Below are 16576 nucleotides of genomic sequence, written 5' to 3'. Positions count from 1 at the left end.
CATGTATTTACATTAGTATTTCATGAATTTTAAAGAAACAAAAAGACTACCATTAATTTTTGTTTGATTTCCTTTCTTTAACAGTGTCTGCAAGCCTCTTTGGCAGAAGCCCAAACTTTAGGTACAATTTGTTTAACACATTTCTTTTTTTTAAAATAGATTTCTGTTTAAGGTCGAGAGGGCTCACAAAGTGACTCTGGATTCACAAGAGAAGGACATATTATAATATTTGAATGCTTTTTTTTTTTAACGTAATATTAACTGACTAAAGGAAAAACTTTGTGTGTGTGCCTGTGTGCTCAAACACCTGTGAGGTGGGACTACAAGCAAATTCCTCTGAATACACCCACCTAATCACACCTCACACCTTACTTCAAGCCAATACCTACAAATCTTACAATCACATATAAATTCATATGTGTGTTTGATATACTTCATCAGTTTGCCGACCATCGAGAGTAACTTCAAGTCATCCGACAACGCCACCAAAGTGCCTGGGATTGAATTTCCTCTGGTATTTGCTCTCATTTGCTTTTCATTTTAACACACTGAAACTCTTGAAAACACAGAAGCAGTCTTTATGAGGTTTTCCATCCATCCCTCCCGCCATCCATCCATTTGTCCTCTTCTACTTATCCCATCCAAAGCTGGGGTGGGCATTATCCCAGCTGTCAAAGGGTGAGAGTTGGGATACACTGTGGAAAGGTCACCAGACTCTCACAGCGCTAACGCACAGAGAAAGACAACCGTTCATGCCTACGCCAAGTGTAGAATAACTCATTAACCTAACAAGCATGTCTTTGGACTGGGAGGAAGCTGGAGTACTGGGAGAGTCCATGCAGGCACAGGGAAAACATGGAAACTCCATACACAAAGGCATGATCACATATATAAAAGCACAAACAGAAGATTAAAAAATGACGTATTAAATATCAAGTCAAAATCATGGATTTAAAAAAAATTCTATGTGTAAGAAAGGTTAAAGTATAATAAAGTATAATAATCTATTAGGCGTCCATTAATATTCCTGTGTGTGATATTTTTGTAATATGCAGTAATTTTACAGACACGGCAAAGAAGTCAGTCCTTGAATTTGAGTGGAAGAATCCACTTACAAATGGCTTATAAAGTGAATTGGCTCTGGATACTGGATCACCTTAAGCAAACATTTAAGGATCTGATCCCTGTATCCTGCTTGTGGATTTTCCTTATTATCTGCACTCACTCCTGGGTAAAACAAATTAACCCACAAGATGACTAAAAATAGAGGTGGGGAGACATTTTGGTGGTACTATTTCCTACTTCACCCTTAACCTCTGACTGTGTGGTGACACTTGATTGCACCCTTGAGCTGTGATGAAGGATTTGTTCAAACAGTTTGTCTTTGAGCATCTCTTTTATGGCGTCTAAGAGAGAGGACTGATGTGGAAAAGGTGGAAGTCACACTCCAGACAACTTTTATGTGTCTGTCTGAGGGAGCAAAGAGGTCAGAGGCAACACTCCCTTGTCCAGGGACCACACATATACGCACATGAGTGCACGCATCTGTAACATTCGAGTCTTACTACTTATATTTCTGTGAGAACAAGCGTTCGTGACACCGGTTGCTGTCACTGAGAAGATAATTAGAGGCTTCTGCAGGAAACTTCAGGAACAAGCCTCCTGTTTGGATGCCGTGTACAACTGGACCGGTTATGCATTTGAGTCTTTCATGATTTTGTGGAGTGTTAACCTCAGAGCAAGTCATCTGGGTCTCAACTCTGTGTGGTGTAGTTCACAAATCATTTCATCGGCCATACAGAAGTGTGCTCTGATTGTGAGGTGGAAGATGTTTTGTTCAGCACAAATGTCAGATACAAAGTTTAAAATTGTTGGAGGGCTTTAAAACACAAGCTTAAAACACGTGTAAGGAGCTTCCATGTTCCCCCTGTCCCTAAGTCTAGTCTAAGACGGCTGTAGGTGTGAATGTGAGTGTGAAGGGTTATCTGTCTTCTGTGTTAGCCCTGTTGTTAGCCCTGTGAGAGACTAGCAAACTTTCCCTACCTCTTGCCCTGCTAGGATAAGGCCCACAACCCAACCTTGGATTGGATAAGCAGAAGAGGATGGATGGATACAATGGATGGATATGTGCGCTGCACAGAGACTGTTTGTGTACATTATCAAATCCACATTGTTATTCTTAGACTTGTAGAGCAGCTATGCATAATTTCACAGATCATTCTAGTCCTTATTTATCTCATACGTGGCTTAGACCAGTCCCTCAGTTTATTTATATTTTTCCCTCTATCTCTATCCCAACTTTCTTCTGATTGGGTGCCCCTCAAAAACAGAAGGTTTAAACAGCAGATGTATTGCTGTGTGCCCTATGATCATATTAGAAATAGCCACGCTCACTGACATCATATGGAGCCAAGAGCAGTAAGAACATTTTTAAAACGTTAAAGCAGTCTGAGCAGTTATTTGTACATGATGAGCAGGGGCCTGTTTGGTGCCCTGGGAGAACACTCGCTCCACATTTATATATATATATAAGGATTGCAAATTAACATATTTTATTGTGACAACTATTGTCGGAACCATACTAAATTTGACCTGATAAATATTTTTTGCGTGTGTGTGTGTGTGTGTGAGAGAGAGAGAGAGAGAGTATGCAAATGGCTAACAAACAGTCATTATAATTCGTCTTACATTGAGAATAGCAGACAAGTCAACAACACACCTCTTCCAGTTAATGGCTAATTAACACTATGCTGAACACAGTCCGAAAGATTAACTAAGCCACATCTGTGTCTACTCTCTGACTACTGTTTACCATCATAGCCGAGTGGCTGACAAAAGTAAACGTTTTCCCAGTCCCTACTGATGAATGTTATCTTGTTTCAGGATACATAATACATGCCATTATCCAAAGACACATCTGCTTACCTGTATCTTTCGCTCTTTTCTCCTCTGCTTTTCTCTTTTTTTCTAAACTGAGGACCTGATAGCTTTGACCTTTTCTTGTCCATCTTCCATCAGTAATTTTGCACTCCACTATCAACACCCAACCCCACAACAATATCTAACAGACCTACACCTTAGTGGAATCAGTTTTGTATATGTTTTTTTTCTTCTTCTGGGATTTCAAAACAACCCAGGAAAGAATAATTAATACATAATGGGCTTGATAACATTATGAATTGATAATGTTATGATTGATTGTTATCCATTGATAACATTATGAATGAAATCTGCACTATTTGATAGCAGCACACCCCCTCCCCTTTCGACAGGTTGTGTGTGAGCAGCAGCAGCAGCAAGCAGGTGCACCGAGGGCCCTCACGCTCACTTATATGTGAGTGATAGAATTTAGAAAACACATCGGTGCAAATTATAAGTCTTTATCATAACGTCTTCTGGTTTTGTGTTTGTTGTAGGTCTGTCAACGCGTTAACGCTGTCATTACGATTAATGCAATAAAATTTTTTAACGCAATCAATCTATCTGGTGAGCAAAATAGACAAACTTTGGACAAACTGCCCAAAATGCGTTGACAGAGACATTTCAGGGATTTTGAGTCATTCTCCAGGTGGATTAATTGCATTAATCGTGATGTTAACGTTGGAAGCCCTGGTTTTTTTTGTTTTTATTTGTTTTAGAGAATCCCCCGCTGTCCCGCCCCTCTCCTCCCTGTGCAGCAAGCAGCAGGGGCACCTGGTAAATGGAGGGCGCCCTTACTCCTCGCAAATTGCCAATGCCATGATGCAGCATGGCCCATGTTGCCCATATCAAAAACCGCCACTGATGATGAGTTCCTTGACTATGATTAATGAGACTAGCAAATGGACTTGAATATATAAAACACATGGTTTTACTGCTCTTACTGAGCAATCAGAGCTCATTTAGACTACGAGCCACAGTCACCCAGTGCTTGTTATTCAATGTGTAAGGACATCTCAGAATGTACACTGGTGAACCGGAGAAATAACCACCAATCTTCCAATCATCAGACACAGTCACTCCAGCCAACAATAATATGCACAAAAAGTATTTGAGTAAAAAGTTGGAACTGTTGGAAACACTGTTTTAATGAAATAAGACTTAGTGAGGACAAGAAAAGACAAAATCTGACACGTTTGCTGTTTATATTGTTTATCAAATTGCTCAAGGACTAAAAAACACAAATGTGGAGGATAAACACAGATTCTTCCATTAGTGGTTGAATGATGACCAGAGGTAGAAGAAAACAGACAACTCATCATAATGAGCACTTCTGCGAGACAAACAGCAGTGGAAGAAGCATTCGGGTCAGTTACATTAAAGTAACAACAGCAGTGCAGTTAATCATACTTGCAAAAGCATTAAAATGTTTCCTGTCTGCAGGTCGGGGACTAGGTTTTAGATCCTAGGATCAGAACAGCGCTTCAATGACACAACATGAGGTGATTATACATAAACACACAGAGAAACTGACACTTTATACCTATCGCTCTGACTATGTCTGATCATGCAATAAACGTGTCTTTTTCGATTATACATGTACAAATTATCACAATGTTATATTTTAATGTATTAACATGAAAGAAAATATTCAAAATTAAAGTCCATGAATGATGAATGTCTAACAGTGAAGGTAATTAGAGCATGTCTACTTTATGGGATAAAACACAAGGATAAAAAATAATGCCAGAGTAACACAGAAAATCCTTACTTTTCACAATTGCCCATACATTATGGCATTTCCAAGAAACTAAAATCTTCAGCTCTGATCTGTTAAGTCAAACTCAACTCATAAATAAGATCACCTGAGTAAAATCTGTAGACTCAAGCTGGTGCGCATGCGCACAGAGAATAATCTGATTATTGCTGATTAGAAATAAAAGACACAAAAAAGCCGCTCATGCGTCCTGTAGCTAGCAGTCCTCCTCGCTTTGCATCATGGACAGGAAGAAAGAGCACACGCTGGCCCAAGAGCTGCCGCAGTACTCTTCAGCCGTTTTGCCGTGGTCCGCGCGCCGCCTCGTGCACGCTGTCGTTGCAGTGGAGGTGGAGTGAGATGATGGGGGCGGTGAGGGAGGCTGAGTCCCCGGGTCTCCGGACTGAGCGGAGACACGGGAGCTCGAGATGTCCAGCTTGAAGTGCGCACTTCGTGGCGCGCGCTTACACATCCCGGCCCTCACCAGCGCGCGCTCGTCCTTGCACACTTTACCTTGGAGCCGTTTAAGCGCGCGTGCCACCTGCTTCCAAAAGTTTAGGGGCTCGGACAGGTAACCCGGGCAACCCCGGGGTTTGGCGTTGTATTCACAGCGCAGGTCGGCGATCCCGCCTGTGACGCGCGCCTCCGGGTTCTCGCATTTGACCAGTAGCTGGACCGCGTCCCTGACTTCGCTGGCGACCCACGTGCACTGCATCCTTTCCTTTGTGGAGAACTTTCCCCGGCCACCCGCTACACCCACCTTGGACACGGCTCTGTCCGATTTTCGGGCACCGCAGGACAGAGAGACCAGCTGTCCGAGGAAAGCCAGCAGCAGCCAGGGAGCTGAAGCCTTTAGTAGCAGCATGATGTGTTTCAGCAGAGTAACTTTCCACCTGAAAGCAAATATATGTCTATAAATGGTGACACTCAAAAAAAGTGCAGCTGAAATGTCTCAACACCGAGGTGCTGTTCCTAACTTACCGACAATGGCTATAGTTTAGTGTTGCCGTGCGTAAAACTTCTTCTTGTGCTGCTACTGGCGTGCCACATGGCTTTCATACATAGGTACTATCACGCCCACTGCTTCCGTCCAGCACACGCAATCTAAATGAGAAAATGTGGCAGCAGTTCCTTATCAGATTATGTTTTGCTATGACATGCCCAAAACGGATTTTTCCACCTCTTACAGTGAGTAGAAGTGAAGATGATCAGTGGGTGATGTGTCAGCATGCCAGTACACGTTCTTGGTTGATCCTAAAGAGCCACCATGAGCCTGATTACCATTACAACTCCAACCCTCTGCTGTCTTCAGGAGATACGTCCCCAGATTATGTTCGCAGGCTTTGTGTTTCTTCTTCTTTTTTCCCCTGTTTTTATAAAAAGATTCTTGATCATCTGAAAAGGAGGACAATAAAAATTAAACATGAGGACAATCCATTCTTATGAAAAAAGACTGTATTCTTTGGATCATAACTTTAATTTTCCATGTTAAACTCAAAATACCATTAGGGATTATAAAGCTGCTGATCATAGTTCCCTATAAAGAACCAAATATCCATCTTCCCTTGAGTTGGTGGAGATCAAACACAGAACTAACGGAGTCTTACAGAGAGACCAGAGGCACAAAGTTGCTGTTCTGGATTTTAAATAAGCAAAAGTCTGGTATGAGTTCTCTTGTGATGCACACATATGTGTCTAATCCAGACCAATGTTTTATGGTCTTTTTTATTTTATTTTACTGCATATATTCTGATTTCCCATTATAGGAAAAGATTGTTTTACCTACACAAGTGTAAAATTACATAACTCCATATTACTTGTCTCTAGTAACTGACCACTCCTCATAGCTCACACATGAATTGTTCCCATTTCTTTAGTCGAATCTGTAAAAGAAATACCAGGTAACAGTTTGACAGGCAAAAAAATAGTGTTTTTGCACCAACAAGGTGATTCCCAAAGAGCTATTAGCTGAAAATGTGGCACAAGGTGTGCAGTGAGTCCTTAAAAATATGGGGAAACTGGATAAGAGGAAAGAAGAATCAACAGGCTCAAAAGCAACTGTCCACTGCAGATGAACAGTATCTGAAAGTCACATCCTTAAGAAATGTTGTGCAGTGTCCTCCAAGAGGTTGTACCTTTTTCCCTTTTTTTATAATATAGAGAAGTAAAGGAGGACTCAAGAGTTTTGCACAATACTGTAAATTGTAAATCATTTAAGGTGAGTGGACTGAGATCTGAAGTTTGATAATCAAATTAAGGCAGTGGTAAAATCTAGCTTCTTTCAGCTCAGGCAGCTGGCAAAAATAAAGTCAATTCTTTCACGACAGCACTTTGAGACAGTGATCCACGCCTTTGTTAGCACTCGGCTGGATTACTGTAATGCACTTTATATTGGGGTCAGCGCATCATATATTACTCATCTACAGAGGGTGCAAAATGCTGCAGCTCATCTTTTAACTGGCACTCGAAAGTTTGAGCACATTTCCCCTATTTTAGCTTCACGTCACTGGCTGCCCATTTCTATTAGGATTTATTTTAAAATTCTTTTATTTGCTTTTAAAGCTCTCCATGGCCTAGCCCCATCTTATCTCTCTGAGCTGCCACAGCCTTATACGCACCCGCTCTCTCTCAGGTCAGCTGATCAGCTGCTCCTGAATGTACCAGGACTGGGCGTAAACTTAGAGGAGATCGTGCTTTTGCTGTAGCAGCTCCAAAACTGTGGAACGAGCTCCCTTTAGAGATTAGACAGGCCAGTTCTTTACCTGTTTTTAAGTCACTCTTGAAAACCCACCTCTTTACCCTGGCCTTTGACACCACGTGAGATGTTGGTTTTTATTTTTATTTTATTTTTTATTTTAGTCGTTTTTAGTTGATTCGATGCTGTTTTATCTTTTTTTGTTTTTCTTTTAATATAGGGCTGTTTTAATTTTATGCATTATGTTTTTTATTTATTTTTGCTGTTTTCTGTTATTCTATTGTTTTTAACTTATTTTCTGTACAGCACTTTGTTCCTGTGCTGGGTATTTGAAAGTGCCTTATAAATAAAATTGGATTAGATTGGTGAGGACTTGGTTTAGAGAGTTATCGTATGCTTCCAGGAAATGATTGCAAGTCAGTGTAAAGTCCTTTAAAGGGATGCAAACTATGACTTTGTGCTTGTCTCCATGTTTGTTTTGGACACATTTCGGGAAAAATCTCACAGCGAGGACACTTCTGCAGCTCTACAACTTTTTGGTTGCTCCTCTTCACACCTTCATGTCACCACTAGAACAGGGCCCCAATCTGTTTTTGAGCTCCTAGCTCAGCAGCATCATCTTGTGTTCACCACAGGTTAAACAGCCTAAAAACAGATCACAAGTACAGTACTTTCTACTCCACGGTAGTTAAAGGCAAAGATTATACAGAAAGTAAAATGATGAACGATTGACTCCAGCAATAATAGTTGCAGGTTTTTATATTTATATTTGTGCTTCCAATTTCCTCTTTAAATCTACACACATTCCAGTGTTGTAATTATATTAAATCAGGCCTATAATAAACTATAGAGTTTGTTTTAGTCTTATATTAATACCTGAAACAAATTCTATAGTTTTCTTATGGTCAGAGAGCACAACACGGAGAACACAGCTCTCACTTTGATTTGGCTCGTTGTCATTCTCACTTTTTTTTTGCTTAGCTTACTTAGCTTACAACACATTTAAATTTCAAAGACTTTTTCCTATAGAACTTATAGTAAATGATAGAAATTTGCAATATCACACAGGACTTCTACTTCCTCTTTTTTGCTTATTCCGTCTTTGGGACTGAAAAAAAATCAAAGTGCTAAATGTGACGTAACTCTCCCGTCTTTATCAGATTGTGTGTGTGTTTCACGGCCACCACATCCATTTCCACTCGTCTTCGGCATGCGCACAGACCCCCTCTGTTCCTGCACACAGCAGCTCTCAGGACTCAATTCATCAGCTCATACAAAGACGTTTTTAGCTCTGCTCAGACACCTCCTGCACCTCATGGGTTCTTTCAGACTTCGTGTCGCACGGTAGCAGCTTCCCCAGCTGGACAGCAGTCGCGGTGCTCCAGCCGAAGGGTGGAAAGAAACAAGATCTCCTTTTAATAAATGAGCGTGAAAGCTCTCTGCTTTGTTTCAGCTCAGTAGAAGAAGAAACAGAGGGACACAGAAAAGAGGAGGGCCACCACTCAGATTTTATTCTCTTCTGCAATTAAAGCTGGAGGGAATTTTCCATCATATACAAACAGAAACACATGCCTGCTATATTTTCTCCTTTGTCTTGCTGTCATTTTGACACATTCAAAAAAAAAAAGACACTACAGGAAAGAAATCATCTGCTAATTGCACACAGGTGTAGGTCAAGGGTTTTGGTCTCAGTCTGTAGGGTGCTGTAACGTGAGGAGTTCGGAGTTCGATCAAATGACTCCAGGAGCTTCCACACAGAGGTCAAAGATGGAAGTGCGGATGGGGCACTCCAACTGAAATAAAAACAAAAAAGCACTCAGGAACATATTGTACTAGCATTTTCAAACTTAAATGACAAAGAAAAGTCACATTTTCACATTAAAAATGTAAGTTTATAAGCGTGTTCATTGCTAAGATCTCTCCCTCTCTGCCCTTTCTTTTCCTTCATTCGTCACTCACCTGTGGCTGCGGTATCGTCTCAGTTTTGGAACCAGTTGATGACGTAGGTGCAGATGCCTTGGAAGCTCTTCCAGCAGTAATCGGATGCAAGACGGGAAGCTGTGGATTCAGGCAGCTCCGTCGGGTGATCACTGGTTTTCTCAGGCTTAGGAGTAGTCTTCCTGCTCTGACGCCCCTTGCCTGGCTGCTTATTGGGCTTCACAGGTTTAGGAGAAGTAACAGGCTTGGTCTGACCTGGCAGTGCTGGTTTACGTGGTTCCTGAGCGGGCTTGGAGGGCTTCAAGTTGGCTGTTTTGGGCCAGGAGGCCAGCAAGGTCATCTGAGTCTCATCTGGGTATTTCTTGCACATGTGCGGGCGGTAGATTTTAGTTCCCTGGCAGGCGTGGCTCAGTTTCCTCAACTCCCACATCATCTGTGTGAAGTAGTGGCGAGGGTTCTGGTTGTAGGCCCGGCACAGGGTGGGTTTTCCCTGGAAGTCGCAGTAGTAAGAGCGTCCTGGGGTTTGGCCCTTGCAGGAGACACGAAGGCGGGTGTAGTTCTCTGGTGCAGACACCACCATGGTGCAGGAGTCTTTGGTCTTGGTGCTGAATCTGATGGGTTCATCCCAGATGCTGCGCTGCTGCTGCTTGTCATTGTCGCTGCTGTTGTCGGTTTGAGCATTTGAAACACAAACAGCTGCTGCTGAAACCAGCAGCAACAGTCTCAACCCAGCTCTCATGGTGTTCAGCGTGGACTGATGGACGGGCGAGGGCTCAGGGGTGATGTGTCCGCAAAGAAAGTTAAGGTGTGGAAGGACGGAAAGCATGCAACTGGGAATTTATAAAGCTGAAGCTCACAAAGAAGGCATTATTCAGTTAAGCTGAAAAGTTTTAACCCCTCCCTCATGCTACAGACACACACAGAGCAACCACAAGGTTCGTGTGGTATGCTAAAAAAACACCAAGGAGTAACGTATGGAAGGAAAGGGTGAACATAAACTTAGAGATGAAGACAGGAAAAGGAGGGGGGTTGGCTTGTGGGAGCCGAGGGAGAATTAAGAGGCCTGAAGAACACGCATGAGGCCAAATAGCTGCAAGTCATTATGCAGTGTCACATAAGAGGTTCATTGACCATTGATCAGGAGGGGAGAGCAGTGAGGCTCCAGAGCCACACTGCAGGCTCAGGTTACTTGGTGGAGATTTAAGAGTTGATATGTGACTCAGTAAAACAACAAATCTTTAGATGTTTGATGACTTTTGTTGCAGAATTAATTGAAATGGACTTCTAGGACGTCTCTCAAAGTTTCCAAAGATGGTAAATTATGTTTTACTTGCAGTACATATCTTACACTACAGGAGTGTTTTTGGTTGCACCTGGAGAAAATGTTTTATCCTGATAGTTTGAGAGGGTCTGACTGCAAATCTCACATCCGGGGGCACCTCTAGAGTCTGCGGGCGGAGGTAGAGCAGGTCATCTGCTAAGTGGAAGGTCAGCGGTTTGATCCCTGTGGCTCTTCCAGTTAGAGCCGGGAATCTATCTAAAGATAGTGAACTCAAGAAACAGCAGTCCATTTATCATTTACCACATGCACACAGCGACTCTGTTGGCAGCTCTTGCATACATGAGCTGTTAATGTTGTGAGCTGTTTGGATTGAGCGGGCATGGCGTAGGTCTACTGCCTGGTAGTTTAAATTTAAATACCCCCCTTCCCCCCTACTGCATAAGCACTCCCATTCCTTGGGCACCACCAGTCTGGAGAGCCCGAGTTCAAAGTCAGACCAGACTGAAAATTTCCGCATTAGCTAGCGGGTTTGTTTGCTGAGTGAAAGAGTGTGTAAGTGCACGCACAGGCTCAGTGCATTCTGGGAGTTTTTATTTTTATGGCAGTTAGCCTAATGAAGCGGGGAAAAGCTCAGCTGGAAGAAACGCCGAGGATGTGTGTGTGTGGGCTGTCTGCACCATGTTTTCCTATATTTAGTTCTCTTCTCATACGGTGCAACAGCATCACACCACCTCTAACCAGAGATGGGCAGTAACGCGTTACTTCTGATTACTTTTTTCAGGTAACGAGTAAAGTAAGGGATTACTATTGCAAAAACGGTAATTAGATTACCGTTACTTTCCCGTAGGAACGCTGCGTTACTGCGTTACTAAAACAGTGATTTTTTGCGAGAATGTCTCACGACAGTGACGTAAGCGAGTGCGACGTTAGTGACAACAGCTGTGTGCAGATCAACAATGGATCATATATGGAGTGCAGGAGAGAGTATGAGCGTGCAGCGTTTAAAGCGTGGAAGTACTGACCTTACTTTGAGTTTGATTCCATAAAAAGTGACAAAAACATTAGCGTCCATCGTGCGTGGGAAGAAAACTTCTTTTTACAGCGAAAAAAACCCCTAAACTTCCAAGCAAGCACCGAGTGCGCAACGACGTAATGGGAAACTCACAGAGAAACTCGCGGATTCTTCAACTGACCGCTGCGGCACACCTGCACCAGGGTAAACCTCCGCCTACGCCAGTCCTGCTTTACAGGTGAAAATAGAGCAACAGGGCCGCTGAGTCTTTGATGTTATTTATTTTCTGCTGTGTTTTACTTGCATCTATTTGAAAGAGTGAGTGTAAACACACAAAAAAAATTATTTTATGTGCTGGAATGTGCACAAAATAAGTTTAAATGTTAAACAAATTTCTTCCAGTCAATGTTGCATATAATTAAATTTTTGCTTGATGCATAAAGTTAAAAGGTTAAAACTAATAAAACAAGTTTTAAAAAGAGACCTTTTCCATTTGATTACATTTTGTATGATGGATTATGTAGAAAAAATAGAATTGGGCTGAAAGATCTATCGTTTTATCACCTATTCAGGTTGTAAATCGTGTTTTTAAAAAGTAACTAAGTAACTAAGTAATTAATTACTTTTGAAAATAAGTAATCAGTAACGTAACAGGATTACTTTTTTGGGGAAGTAATCGGTAATTAGTTACTGATTACTTTTTTCAAGTAACTTGACCAATACTGCCTCTAACACCACCAGCACCATCATCACTTCCTGTGTCTACCTCCAGCTGCTGTGTGCGCATTGCAGTTATATTTTTGTATTTTCTAATTAGCTTTTATTTATTTTTTTTACTTGTTTTAATTCAGTTTAGTTTTCAGGATGGATTTTCTAATTTTCAGTTTAGTTTCCATCTTTTTAATTATTATGGAGCACATGTCAGAGGCCAATTTTCAGAAAATCAGGACAGATGTAATAAGAAAAAACACTTTTAAAAAAGTTCATAGTACCATTTCAGTTCATTTTAGCTAAAATATTTTGTCATCTAGTTAACTATAATTCATCTCTGCATGTGCCACATGAGCATCACGTGTCTTCCTGAGCACGTATCAAACTCCTTTTAAGTCATTTTTTAAAGGTTTTGCACACAATAAAACATTTCCTTTATATTTAGAAACGTGTGATTTATGAACCATGTTTATGCAATAAAAAACAGACGACACTGGATTTGAGTTTTTATTTAGAGATTTGCATCCTCACCACAAGCCCAGTTGTGTTTTTCAGACCTTTAATATTGCAGAGGCTTCTGGGAATTTTATTTGACAACACAAGCAACAGGCCCTCATTAACAGTCTGGTGAAACATGATATTTTGTGTGTCATCGCTCCTTAAATCCTGTTAAAACAGCGCTTACCAAACTTTTGAAGCTGATCAAACAAGTTGACAGCCTACATACAGTTTTTATGAACAAACAACAACATAAACAGGAACTTAATTAAATTTAGTTAAATAAAAGCTGATTCAATAGAATAAGCACATGTGTGTATTTAATAGCTTGTAACACTTTGTAGTAAACTGCGCAGTCTTCATGTTTCAAGGATGTACTGAGCCGAGCAGAGCTGCCGCTTTGCTGCTTAAATGAATAATTCAATACCTTTGGTCTCTTTGGTCAAAAACACAGCTGCACAGCTGTTTGGTAGATTCCCATGAGAGATGTGATCTGTGTCAGTTCTGAAAGAAAGCGAGTAGCTACTTTTTTTTTTTCAAATTGTCAAACCATTCCTTAAATAAACACCTGCTAAGTGAAACCTGTTTGATGCAAATTATGTAAGCTATATTACAAATATTCACAGAGAAAAAGAAAGCTATTACTACAAACCTACTTACATGTTATAAAACAAAGTTTAACAAAAAATATATAAAACTTTCAAAAGACTTGAAAGTGTAAAAACTGTACACTTGTGTTGCCTTGTTTAAAACTGATTATGTAAGTACAAATTGATTCTCTATGCAGCTAAATATGCAGCTGTTGGTGTACATAATAAAATGGTAAAGGGGTCGAGAAAACACTTCATAGGATTTTGCTGGCATTAGTGGTTTTGTCAAATGGCCTGAAGGACTACTGAAAGACGCCTTCATCCCAGAGTTCACAATTGTTCTTCCCTTTTGTCCTTGGAAGTGTTAAAAGATCTGAATCGGAAGCCTAAACAGCCCAGTGATCCTGGAAACGAAGAAAGCTTTTAGAAAAATAAAGTGCACTAAGAGTCAGGTATGAAATATGTGAAGAGATACAGATGAGCGCTTACCACAAAGGGAAGATCAGTTCCAGTTCTCCTGTCCACTGTGGAGGGAAAACAAAAGGTAATGTTTTATGTTAATGACTGGAACATCAGTCAAATCATCAGGAAGAGCATCTGGAGCTGTTGCGACACCTTGTGACTGTTACTGTCATTGCTATTATTATAAGTTGCAGGGTGAGGGTGATGGGTTTTTTTAAAACCACATAGTAGATGATTATAAAAAGCAAATGATTTCCTGTGGTCCACACAATGGGAATCACTTCCACAAATCTTTGAAGATTGGAGGGTAAACATGTACACAGGTATACAGGAATTGTATTCATATTTCTATAGCTGAAATATGTGAGAGTTACACACAGAATAATATTTATTAATTTATTTTCCTGTGAGGTTTTCACCTGCACACATTCAAAGCCAGGACTTGTGTTTTGGGGCCTTTACTGTTATTTCACAACTGGTGGGGAAAACACGAGTTTTCCAACATTTTTTTAGTGTTTGAAAATAGTTTTGGGTGCTCTGTTATTCAGAAGGAAACACAAATCAATCATGCAGAGCTACGTGCGTTCGTGACTCCTTCCAGGATTAAACCAGGGACCTTTCAGGAATCTAAAAAATGATTTTCTTGTTTTTTTGTTTTTCCAAATAATAGATTGATTCATTTTTGGTCTTAACACAAGAAAAATGTTTCAGAAAAATAGTGTCACATTAGGTTTCTTCTGTTTTGTCCTGTTGAGGCTCATTTTCCTTTAACTGGAGAACACAACAGCGCTTCAAACACAAAAGCAAAAGATTTTTCTCTCTTCCTGTGCAGCTTTGACTGAACACTGCATATATCCAAGGATGAAAACTGATCTAATTGAGGCACAATCTGGATGCCTGACACGTGGCAGCATCATGTGGATATAAGCAGTTACCTCCATCACAGAAAACTTCATTTCAGTGGGCTCTGATGTTTGAATGCAGTGATGGATGAAGAAGATAAGAGGGAAGTCAGGAAAAAGAAGGATGTTTTTGTCAAAATGAAATCAGCGTAGTGATGGTAGGATGCTGGATGGTCTTACATGGCTGGTTGTTAGCGTAGCTGTAAGGGTTAGTGGAGTCATCAGTGATCGTCAATACCTCATCAGCAGGGAGAGAGTTCCAGTGGGTCACCAGACTGAGTAGCTCGGGGGGGCAGAGGCCCGAGGGAACCGAGTCAGAGTGTCAGAATAGGGAGAGCTGAATGCACACACACACACACACACACACACACACACACACACACACACACACACACACACACACACACACACAGGGAATTCTTTATATCTCTATATGTGGTAAATAAAAATTTACGCTGACAGGACTCCAAATATCCCTCCACCAATTAACACTCCAGCATGCAAGTCAGATTTAGCTCCACGCGGCTCGTACCTGATGGCAAGGTTTCCATGGATATCACACACCTGTTCACCGTGATTACCTGTATTAGCCATACTGCAAGAGAAGAACGAGGGGAGGGGCAGATGAAAAAGGGGAAGACTCCTGTGAAAGTGACAGGGATGGAGTGATCCACAGAGAGCGACGCTCGCATCGGAAAGAAAGAGAGCGCGAGCAGTGATGGGAAAGTCCATGTTAAGAGCTAAAATGCCGAGCTCGTGATTTCAGAAGAAAGAGTGAAAAAGCTCAAGAGATTCGAAGCTGAACAGTCCCGTTCCAAAAAGCGAGTAAGTGTGTGGGAGAAGATGAGAAAGTGCATGAATTATCGATGTTAAAGTGCAACAAGCCATGGGTAAGAGGAGCTGGAGTGAGTGGATACAACACAAGGAGAAAATACGAGGAGAATCCGTGTCCGTGAAAAGGAATAATGGACAGAGAAAAGGAAAGAAAATTATTAATGAATTTGGCTTTGATTTACATCAGAAAAAAACCCAGGAGGATAACGAGGAAGGTTTGGACTCACTCTTCAAAGACGTCCTCTGTGTCCATCCTTCTGTAATACTTGGCCAGTTTGACAGAGAAGATGATGCTGGGGATGAGCAGGATGCAGCAGCTGCCGAGACCAAACCAGAATGTGTTCTGGAAAATAAAAGTACCAGTAATCACATTTTATGCGATTTCATTCATTGCTGTTACTTTTCACTAAACACTGAACTCTTAGTGCTAAAACACTGTCAAAAAGATTTCAAATCTTGATATTAATGTGGGTATAATAACTCATATTTGGCACAATGGCTGTACCCGTTTCTCTGTACCTGACAAAAGTTGCAGAGACTGAAACATTGTGTGGAGGTTATAATATATTTCTACATAACAACAAGACAACGAAACCACTATTTTATTGATTATTATCATTTATGGTCCACCTGCTTCATATTATTCTAACATTATTGTAACACAATACAGTCCTGTGAAAAACTAAGTACACCCTTTCAGTCCATAACTTGTAGAACCATCTTCAGCATCAATAACTTGATACTTTTCCTGTATGAAATTTATTGGGACTTTTGGCCCGATAACACAGGACTCTGTGTGAGAAGTTTGAGTCCAGCTTTATCTGTCACACAGATGGAGTGGAAGTGGAAGATGCCCAGTTCCCGTGGCTCCAAAACAAACCCAATTCATCATCCATCCTCCGCCGTTATGAGGTGTTTGTGCTGCTGTGTTTGGTTTTCATCAAATGTGGTGCTGTGCATTAAATACTTCACTTTGG

The 16576-nt window shown here is 41.1% G+C and overlaps 3 protein-coding genes across 15 annotated transcripts in view; all 3 read right to left on the bottom strand.

Annotated features, from left to right (window-relative positions):
- Positions 1-4049: 4049 nt before the first annotated feature.
- On the bottom strand, positions 4050-5756 carry LOC146572391 (fibroblast growth factor-binding protein 1-like). The gene is made up of 2 exons (XM_085278632.1): positions 5657-5756; positions 4050-5568 (listed from the first exon to the last, which is right to left on the bottom strand). The coding sequence occupies exon 2, from the start codon at positions 5538-5540 to the stop codon at positions 4893-4895; it is 648 nt and encodes a 215-aa protein (XP_085134758.1). The 5' UTR covers positions 5541-5568; positions 5657-5756; the 3' UTR covers positions 4050-4892.
- A 3101-nt stretch (positions 5757-8857) lies between these two features.
- Positions 8858-10374, bottom strand: fgfbp2b (fibroblast growth factor binding protein 2b). Its single transcript, XM_085278631.1, has 2 exons — positions 9330-10374; positions 8858-9163 (listed from the first exon to the last, which is right to left on the bottom strand). Exon 1 carries the CDS (start codon positions 10132-10134, stop codon positions 9349-9351), a length of 786 nt encoding a protein of 261 aa, XP_085134757.1. The 5' UTR covers positions 10135-10374; the 3' UTR covers positions 8858-9163; positions 9330-9348.
- Positions 10375-12807: 2433 nt separating this feature from the next.
- The window catches only part of prom1b (prominin 1 b), a 28404-nt gene continuing 24635 nt past the window's right edge, over positions 12808-16576 (bottom strand). For 4 of the 13 annotated variants that reach the window (XM_085276477.1, XM_085276479.1, XM_085276478.1 and 1 more), the window contains 2 exons: positions 15827-15942; positions 15109-15360 (listed from right to left, as the gene is read on the bottom strand). In XM_085276477.1, the coding sequence (XP_085132603.1) occupies positions 15216-15360; positions 15827-15942 (261 nt within the window). In that variant the 3' untranslated portion in view covers positions 15109-15215. The other 9 variants (XM_085276482.1, XM_085276483.1, XM_085276485.1 and 6 more) reach the window with 7 other exon arrangements.

The sequence above is a fragment of the Mchenga conophoros genome, linkage group LG6 (genome assembly GCF_057382185.1).
Source record: "Mchenga conophoros isolate Kocher_MC1m ecotype Shallow Benthic linkage group LG6, M_conophoros_male_GT1.1, whole genome shotgun sequence".
Classification (NCBI taxonomy): Eukaryota; Metazoa; Chordata; class Actinopteri; order Cichliformes; family Cichlidae; genus Mchenga; species Mchenga conophoros.
Note: the sequence above shows the minus strand (reverse complement) of the source record. Positions and strands in the feature narration are given on the sequence as shown.